This window comes from Hypanus sabinus, unplaced genomic scaffold, assembly GCF_030144855.1.
Source record: "Hypanus sabinus isolate sHypSab1 unplaced genomic scaffold, sHypSab1.hap1 scaffold_259, whole genome shotgun sequence".
NCBI lineage: Eukaryota > Metazoa > Chordata > Chondrichthyes > Myliobatiformes > Dasyatidae > Hypanus > Hypanus sabinus.
In genome coordinates, this window is record NW_026780717.1 from 288518 (window position 1) to 298824 (window position 10307).

The 10307-nt window shown below is 42.5% G+C and overlaps 1 protein-coding gene across 1 annotated transcript in view; it reads right to left on the minus strand.

The window, feature by feature from the left end:
• The window catches only part of LOC132388053 (zinc finger protein 721-like), an 87059-nt gene extending 80592 nt beyond the window's left edge, over nt 1–6467 (minus strand). The window contains exons 1-2 of the mRNA XM_059960410.1: nt 6439–6467; nt 110–1707 (exon numbers count right to left, since the gene is read on the minus strand). Of these exons, the coding sequence (XP_059816393.1) occupies nt 110–1300 (1191 nt within the window). The 5' untranslated portion in view covers nt 1301–1707; nt 6439–6467. The remainder of the gene's footprint in view (nt 1–109; nt 1708–6438) is intronic.
• Nucleotides 6468–10307: the final 3840 nt, after the last annotated feature.

Genomic DNA, 10307 nt, shown 5'->3' on the forward strand with positions numbered 1-10307 from the left:
ACAACGGCCACTCCCTGTTGTGATCTGACTGGTGTGCCAGTAGTTGGGATGACTGAGTGAAACCTTTCCCACAGACTGAGCAGGTGAACGACTTCCCCCCAGTGTGAACTTGCTGATGACTCTGTAGGTGGGATGACTGAGTGAATCCCTTCCCACAGACTGAGCAGGTAAACGGCTTCTCCCCAGTGTGAATTCGCTGATGTCTCTGTAGGTTAAATGACTCAGTGAATCTCTTCCCACAGACTGAGCAGATGAACAGCTTCTCCCCAGTGTGAACTCGCTGGTGTCTCTGTAGGTTGGATGACTCAGTGAATCCCTTCCCACAGACTGAGCAGTTGAATGGCTTCTCCCCAGTGTGAACTCGCTGATGTCTCTGTAGGTAGGATGACTCATTAAACCCCTTCCCACAGAATGAGCAGGTGAATGGCTTCTCCCCAGTGTGAACTCGCTGATGTCTCTGTAGGTTGGATAAATCAGTGAATCTCTTCCCGCAGTCTGAGCAGGTGAATGGCTTCTCCCCAGTGTGAACTCGCTGGTGACTCTGTAGGCTGGATGACTCAGTGAATCTCTTCCCACAGACTGAGCAGGTGAACGGCTTTTCCCCAGTGTGAAATCGCTGATGTCTCTGTAGGCTGGATGACTCAGTGAATCTCTTCCCACAGACTAAGCAGGTGAACGGCTTCTCCCCAGTGTGAACTCTCTGATGACTCTGTAGTCTGAATGACTGAGTGAATCCCCTCCCACAGACTGAGCAGATGAATGGCCTCTCCCCAGCGTGATCTCGCTGATGTACCAGTAGGTTGGATGATGCAGTGAATCTCTTCCCACAGACAGAGCAGGTGAATGGCTTCTCCCCAGTGTGAACTCGCTGATGGACCAGTAAGCGGGATGACAGTGTGAATCCCTTCCCACATTCTGAGCAGGTGAACGGCTTCTCTCCAGTGTGAACAAACTGGTGTGCCAGTAGTTGGGATGACCAAGTGAATCTCTTCTCACAGACTGAGCAGGTGAACGGCTTCTCCCCAGAGTGAACTCGCTGATGTACCAATAGGTGGGATGACACAGTGAATCTCCTATCACAGACTGAGCAGGTGAATGGCCTCTCCCCAGTGTGAACTCGCTGATGACTCAGTAGGTTGGATGACTCAGTGAATCCCTTCCCACAGACTGAGCAAGTGAACGGCTTCTCCCCAGTGTGAACTCGCTGATGGCTCAGTAGGTGGGATGACTGAGTGAATCCCTTTCCACAGACTATGCAGGTGAACGGCCGCCCCCTGGTGTGAAGTCGCTGGTGAGCCATTAGATCAGATAACCGAGAGAATCCCCTCCCCGAAATTCAGCAGATGACCAGCCTCTGCCCAGTGTGATCTGACTGGTTTGTCCACAGGTGGGATGCCCGGCAGAATCCTTTCTCACACACAGAACAGATGAATGGCCTTGCCCAGTGTGAACTTGCTGATGTACCTTCAGTTGAAATGACTGAGTGAATCCATTCCCACTGTCTGAGCTGGTGAACGGCCTTTCTCCTGTGTAAAATGACAGGCTTGCAATTTGGTCAAATGACCAAGTGAATCCCTCCCCACAGTTTGAGCAGGAAGGATTGTCGATCGAATCCCTTGCTCCACTTCTTAAATATCTAGACAGAGACAACAAAACTGGTGTGCCATGTTTGAGTTTCCTGGAGACAAATTCCTTCTCATTTTCAACCTGTAAAAAGATTTACAAAATCCATCAATGGATTTAGGACAACATTTCAGATGAGATTACATGAGTTGCCAAGGATTGATCTGGTATCACACTCTCCTGACTGGGCGGCGAGCTGATATCCGGAATGACCATCAATTCCTGTCTCTATAAGAATGCTCTATAACATGTTCTTCCTGTCTCTATAAGAATGGGGCATTTCTGCCGTCTCCAATCTGTGGCCTGGCTCAGTTTGACTCTCCATTGGTATTATTCCCTGCTCCTGCTGAGCAGTATGGGTGCCTGGCCCCACAGTAACTGAAACAATATCACACAAATAGTCTTTCTTGACGTGCAACTGGAATTTTCTCTTATGTTTTATTAACTTAAAGTGCCACAATTTTAACGCCATATAAAAAAATTCCTGCTGAGATAAATGGTTGGTCCGCACAGCTGTTAAAAGGGGTTAGATTGAATTTTTGTAATATTTCAGTTTTGTCTAGAAAATTACAACACAGAAACAGGCCCTTTGGGCCATGTAGTTTGTGCTGAATTATTTAAACTGCCACTCCCACACCCCTACAATCCAGGTACCTACACGAACCTCTTAAATGTTTAAATGGAGCCCACATGCACCACTCATGATGGCTGCTCATTCCAAACCCAGATGACCATCTGTGTGAAGAAGTTAACCCTCATGTTCCCCTTAGCATTTCACCTTTCACCCTTAATCCACGGCCACTGGTTGTAGTCCAACACCAATCAGTGGTCAAAGCCAGCTTGAATTTACACCTTCCCTTCAGTTGAATATACTCAAAAGGCGCTTTCTAAATGGTCACCTATGTTGATGTCATTGATCGGTCGAATAAATGCTATAAAAATGGCTCCTCTTCCGTTTCCATTCTCCAGAATAGGTAGACAAGCTCTTAACACTATTGTTAAACATACTTTTAAAATTTGGTTTCAATTTTGTAGATTTTTTGAATTAATTATTTTTTATTTTCTAGTAATATTTATCCTAATTTCTTTTTTAAACCATCAACTTTGGATAAGGCTTTTTTAACATGGAAAATTAAGGGAATAAAGACTTTCTTAGATTTGTTTTTACAAGATTGTTTAATGTCTTTCTCACAGTTAATGGATAAATATGATATCTCTAATACACATTTTTTTCAGGTATTTACAGGTTAGGAATTTCTTACATGATTTTTTACTGAATTACCCCTTGGCCTGCTCTTCAAATTTGGCTTATGTTAATTTTCAGTTTAAACCTTTTCAAAAACGATTAATAGCTATCATTTATAAACAGTTAATTAATGCTCGCATGTCGCCTAATGACAGGGTTCAACATATCTGGGAAGTAGAACTTCAACATTCACTTTCAGATAATCAATGGAGTAAGATTTATTATTTAATCAATAGTTCATCTGTCTGTGCTCACCATATCTTAATTCAGTTTAAGATAGTACACAGGCCCCATATAATCCAAAGATAAATTGTCGCATATTTTTCCGAATATAAGCCCTATCTGTGACAGATGTAACACAGAAATGGCTACTTTAACTCATATGTTTTGGTCATGTGCAAGTTTAAATAATTTTTGGAGGGATGTGTTTGGAATATTATCTAAAGTTATAGATATGGATGTTCAACCTAACCCACTTACAGCAATTTTTGGGATTATTCCAGAGGAAGCAAGCAAAGTGTCTGCTTCCGCCCAACATGTGATAGCTTTTTCACCTCTACTGGCTAGGAGAGCTATTTTGTTGCATTGGAAATAATCTAACCACCTACTGTTTCCTATTGTTTCTCCACGATTATGTCATGTCTAAGCTTGGAGAAAATTAGAAGCCAGACATTTGATACGTCCTTTAATTTTGAACAAGTCTGGCGAACTTTTATTCAATATTTTCACATGATATAATTTAATTTTTTAAAAATTCTCTTTAGGGCAAAACCTTATCCAAGAAGTTTCGGTGATGACTGGAAGGATGTGTTTTTTTTTCTCTCTCTGTATTTTCTAATTTTATCCATAATTGGACAGCCCAAACTTTCTTTTTCTTTCCCTTTTCTCTCTTTCTTTTTTTTTTTGTTTTTTTTTGGTTTTAGTTTAGTTAGTGGTTTTTTTTCCTTATCAATAAAATTTCCAATTTTTTTAATGATTATTATGAGGAGTTGTAATTTTTTTTAGCCATTGTATATATAACAGCGTAATATTTTACTTATTTGATTTTGATATTATATACTTTTTGTTTTTACTATTGCTGTTTATATGTCTTTTATATATCTACTTGTTAAACCTCTTCCAATTTGTATATTCCTTATTTGGAAATCAATAAAAAAGTATGAAAAATGAAGTTACACCATCTATGCCCCTCTTTCACAATCAAATCTCCCCTCAGTCTTTGACATTCCAAGGAATAAAGTCCTGAGAAGATGAACTGATCTCCAAAAGTCATTAAGTTAAAGATGAAACATTATTTTCAACAATTTAAGCAAGATTAGTGTATTATTTTTGTTTTTACAATTTCAGAGTGGGAAAAAAAAAGGAAAGGAGCACCATGCAAAAGTTTGGGAACCCCAAGAGATTTCAGCTCTCAGGTACCTTTTACCAAGGTGTCAGACCTTAATTAACCAGGCTATGGCTTGTTCACAATCTTCATTACGAAAAGCCAGGTGTTGCAAATTTTAAAGCTTTATAAATACCCTGACTCCCCAAACCTCGCCCCAATAATCTGCAGCCATGGGCTCCTCTAAGCCCCTGCCTAGCACTCTGAAAATTAAAATACATGATACCCACAAAGCAGGAGATGGCTATGAGAAGACAGCAAAGCATTTTCAGGTAGCCCTTTCCTTCACTCGTAATGTAATTAAGAAATGGCAGTTAACAGCAACGGTGAGGTCAAGTTGAGGTCAGGAAGACCAAGAAATCCTTCTGAGAGAACTGCTCGTAGGATTGCTAGAAAGGGAAATCAAAACCCCTGTTTGACTGCAAAAGACCTTCAGGAATATTTATCAGATTCTAAAGGGGTGGTCACTGTTCTATTGTGCAGGGACACCTACACAAATATGATTTTCATGGAAGAAACATCAGAAGAAAACCTTTCCTGTGCCCTTGCCATGAAATTCAGCATCAGATGTTTGCAAAGGAACATCTAAACAAGACTTATGCATTTTGGAAACAAGTCCTCTGGACTGATGAAGTTAAAGAAGAACTTTTTGGCCGCAATGAGCCAAAATGTTAGGAGAAAAAAAGGGTGCAGAATTTCATGAAAGGAACACCTTTCCAACTGTTAAGCATGGGGATGAATTGATCATGATTTGGGCTTGCGTTGCAGCCAGTGGCACAGGGAACATTCTACTGGTAGAGGGAAAAATGAATTCCATTCAATACCAGCAAATTCTGGAAGCAAACATCACATCATCTGTAAAAATGCTGAAGATGAAAAGAGGTTGACTTCTACAACAGGATAATGATCATAAATGCACCTCAAAATCCACAATGGACTACCTCAGGAAGCGCAAGATGAACGTTTTGCCATGGACCTCACAGTCCCCCGAGCTAAACATCATCGAAAATCTGTGGACAGACCTCAAAAGTGCAGTGAGTGCAAGAGGGCCCAGGAATCTCACAGAACTAGAAGCCTTTTGCAAGGAAGAATAGGCAAAAATCCCCAAACAAGAATTGAAAGACCCTTAGCTGGCTACAGAAAGCATTTAGAAGCTGCGATACTTGCTAAAGGGGTTGCTACTAAGTACTGACCATGCAGGGTGCCCAATCTTTTGCTTCAAGACATTTTCCTTTTTAATGATGGATACAGAAGATTAATCTTACTTAAAATCTTAAAGAATGTGTCATCTTTAACTTTATGCCTTTTGGAAATCAGGTCATTGTTTTACTCGCTTAGCTGTTCACAGGGACAGAAATTTTGACCGGGGTGCCCAGACTTTTGCATGACACTGTATGTGATTTTCTTCCTAAATGGTGCTTTAGAAAGTCGGACTTCCAAATATCACTCCCCTTCTTCCCACTTGCAAATTCTCCAGCAAATTTTGAATCACCACAATGCACACAGGTAACACCAGTTTCTGTATTGTACATAAATATTACCCTGAACCCTCCCTCAGGTGATTGACGGTGATGAACTCGGTGATGGCAATGCCAATCAATATGCCGGGAAGGGCAGTAGTTTGACTCATTCGAATCTGGCACATTTGTGATGTGAAAGCTACTTGTTGCCCAGGAAAAAGTTGTTTGATATCATTATGTACCCAGAGAGAATAGGTCAAAACATATCCTCACGTCTAGAAAAGTCCAGAACAAGGGCAGGTAGAACAAGCAACACACACAAAATGCTGGAGGAACTCAGCAGGCCGGGCAGCATCTATGGAAAAGAGTACTAATGCTGAGTTCCTCCGGCATTTTGTGTGAAATTCCTCCGGATTTCCAGCAGCTGCAGGTTTTCTCTTGCTGCGGTTGGAGGCAGAACAAAGATGATTTTCTCAACAGCTGATAGAAAGATTTTGTTCTCTTTTTCCAAATTCCTAATCCTTGCAGTCAGACACCAAGAGCTCAGCTCTGCCTGTGCGATCTATCTGCTCTCGTTCCCTGATTAGCCAAAAGCTCCCCGGGGCCCGTGTACGGATCGTGGGGCTGAGAGAGAGGAAAAAGACCTGGCCTGTGCCGAATTTGAGGGCCACAGTCTCCGGTTCTCACAACCATTGTCACTCAATTAGAGTCGAAAAACCCCTTACCTTTCCGATCCTCCCGACATTTTGTATATTGCGCGCATGCGTAGTTATCGGAGACGGCCGCAACCCTGTGCCTGCGCATTTGATCGGTACTGCAAACGACAGCGAAATTTTATGGGTAATCATGGTGCCATTCAAAATATATGCAAGCACCGGTTCCATGTCCATATTTCAGTTTGTTTTGTGTGTAGAAAACTCAGCAGATTTCTTAACGCAGAAAGCGGCTCCCATAAACGATACACTCAATATCAACAGGCATTTCGTGTATCTAATACCAAAGTACAATTCTCTTACAAATGCAGATCTGAAACAAAAGCGATTCTGCAGTCGCGGGAAACCAGAGACGCACACACACAAAATGCTGAAGGAGCTCTGCAGTTCAGGCAGCAACTAAGCAGAGGGGTAGGGGCTGAAGAGGCTCGGATTAAATGCTGCCCATTTATTCCTCTCCACATTTGCTGCCGGATCTGCTGATAACCTGCAATGTTTTGTAGAAATTAACCATTTTGTTTTTCAATTAACCACTTTCCAAATGTTCCTCATCTTTCATTCAAAGCCACATCCTGCTGGTCTGGTTCCTCTTCCTCCTCCTGCTCGTAACCTCCAGATCCCATCTCTTTCCGGAGCCCCAAAGCCCTGATTGGTGCTGGCAACTCTTTGGTTTCTGACTCTGCTCCACCGAATATTGACTCGCTCGTCTGCTGTCAAGCTTTAGAGGTGCTTTGCAAAAATCCATCTGTCTGAGGAACAGTCCTTTGAAATTGGTGGAAATGACACAAAATTTGAAAAGAGCAGGGAAAAAGGAGATTAACCGATTCTGGTACTCGTAGGGATGAGCGGCCCTCGGCTTATTGGAGAGAGTCTCACCACTCTGTTTCTATTGTGGAACTCGTACTAATGTGCGGGCCTCGGTTGATCCTAGAAAGTATCACCTCTGACTTCAAATTCATCCTTCCAAAGTGAATCACTTCGTAACATTCCGGGTTGAACTCCATCTGTAACTTATCAGCGCTGCTCTGCATCCTGTCACTGTCCTGTTGTAAGCTAGGGCAACCTTCTATGCTATCCATAATTCCACCTAACTCCACATCATTGCAATACAATAAATCACTCTTCCACCTCTTCATGAAAATCGTTCATAAAAACACAAAATTTCGGGGGTCTCAGAACAGCTCTCTGCAGGACTCCACTGGTCACCGACATCCGGGGTCAAAACGCTCCATCCACAACTATCCTCAGTTTCTCTGGGCGTAATTTCTGAATCCACCAGACAACTTTCCCTGGATACCAAACCATCTGCCCTTATGAATGGTCATACCGTAGCAAAACAAAGCCTTATTAAAATGCATTTACACCAGATCCATTAACTCCAACTTCAGTTGCAGAAGACCACGTAATCATCTCATTGTCCCACCTGATTCTGTCTTCCATTTTCTCTGCTTTGACTCGGGCGAGTGCAAAATGTGACCTCTCCTTCTCCTCAGTGACAAACCGGAAGTGGTTGCCCATCTCACTGAGTGGACAACTGCACTTCATCCACATTACCGCCGATTGCCTGAAACGTGAATCTAAGAGTATGATCTTATCTCGGTCCAGAATATCCCTTTGACAATATGGTATATGAAACTGAGCTACTAGAGGATATTGACTATCTCCAAGGGATTTGAGTTCGTCAATATAATACCAACCCAATTTGTTTGGAACAGTCTGAATTCGATATACTGATGGACCGGCTCTGTCAGCGATATCACATGTCCCTACAAATCGCGACGCTGTAAAGGGGCTTGGCTGATGGAAAGACATTATAACCTTCTGTCCGATTTCCAACTCCCGCGGTTTTGTTTGCACCTCGAAATAAGCTTTGCCCTGCTGTTTCTTCCGTCAAGTTATGGGCGGCGACATAAGGAGCCGACTTGATAGATTCAATTAACTGTTGCTTGCATTTATCCCTTCCAATGCCACCAAACTCGGTTGATGATAAATCCAGCCCAAACAAGGATTCTAACACTTTCATTTTCCTAACATTGTCTTTGAGGTCCCGCTCATCCATTCAGCAATTGCTCTGTATTGTGGTCGATAAGGGACACCAACCTGTGTTTTTCCCCAGACAGTTTCATTACATTTTGCATTACCTGTGCGGTGTAGCGGGGACTATGATCTGATTCCAGAGTCCTTCTCTATGCCCAACGGGTAAAAACTCTCTCCAAACACAATCCTGGCTGCAACGTCACCGGTTTACATTATCTAGTTGGGGAAGCCTCTCTCCACCTGGTGAACGCGTCCACCATCTGGAGGATATCGTTCAGTCCTCCAGGGCATGGAGGTGAAAATCCAACAAAATAATCCTACAAGTTAACACATGGTACTTCTACGGAGCGAGTCTTAAAACTTCTTCTATTGCCGATTTATCTGGGCCATCACTGTTCATCATCCAGCTTAACTCTAGTTTGCCTAACTCACCAGCCCTCCTGTTCCCTTCCGGGGATGTCTTTAATTGAACCTCCACCTTTTTAATCCATCAGTGTTTTCTCTTGCCTTCTCTAATATTTACTTCACCAAGGGAGCTGATGACAAAGGTTTGCCTTCTATTGGGATATAAACTCTCGATTCCCATGACGGTAAATATTCAGTCAAAGCACATGAGCATCCAGTCAATGAAGGGAGATGGGTCATCTACTGACATCAGAGTTTAGTCTCATTCGGTGTCTTGTTCAGCGCAGAAGTAGTGAGTCAAAGAGCTTGTTCCTGTGCTCTGCGGTTCCATGATCCCAACATATCCTGGTGATGTGTTCACATTTTAATTTCAATCTATTCACCATCTGCTGTCCATTCACCTACTTTCATCTCGGTCTTCTGCATTGACGGGTGTAATTTTGGAAGCGGTGTCTTGCAACACCGGAACAAGCCCTCCCGCCAGCCATGTCCTTGATGAACGGGACGTTCCCGGCTGTGCAGTGACGTCGCAGTGACAGCAATTTCTCAGAGTTCATCAGTCAACCGCCTGCTGCAATGTGGAACCTTTGGGTGATTCCGAATAACAAATTTGAGCTTTCCTTGAATTCCTACTCACAAACTCTCTCGGTCCTGCACAGAACAACGTAGTTACAAATTTCCCAATCAAAGATGCATGGCATATTGCAGACGAGTCCGAAACTGTAATAAGAAAATTGAAATGATTCTTATATTATTTATGAGTGGGATATAACTCGAATAGATTCACGCTCCGGTTCACATTGAGGAATATGTGACAGAATCAGCAAACGGAAGAGAGTCCAGAGATAGACGGTGAAGGCAGCAATTTAGAATTGCTGAGGGAAATGTATTCATATGAATAATGCAGGAACATGAAACAGGCTGTCCTGGTGCGTTTTATTTCGATCAATTTATGAAATTAATTACGCACTTATTTATTTAAATTAATTAATATATTACTTTGTTTATTTTCATTCAACCTTTCAGAAGTTGTGTTGCCAAAACACAGAGGTTTACGGATCAAATGCTGCTCAGCTGGCGCTGTGCGGTTCAGCAACGAGTAGCATGCAGAATGGTCTGTTTGCCACCTGACCCGATGGCGCTGAATGTGTTGCCCAGTACAACCGTCATTATTCATCAGTGCACTGTCTCTCTCACAACTTTAACATCATCCAACTGTAGAAGGCTCTTGTTCTAAGAATAGCTCAGTGAAAATAGATTCTATTTTAAGAGTATTCACTAGATTGGTGGAACAGTGGGAAAGAAGGAGAAAAAAAAAATCCCAGCGGCTCACACTGAGTCAGATATTCACAGGTACAGGACTCAGACAACACCAGTAACGCTTGAGCAGACAGATACAGAATGAAACCCACACTCTCTCACTGTAACAGAGACTGACA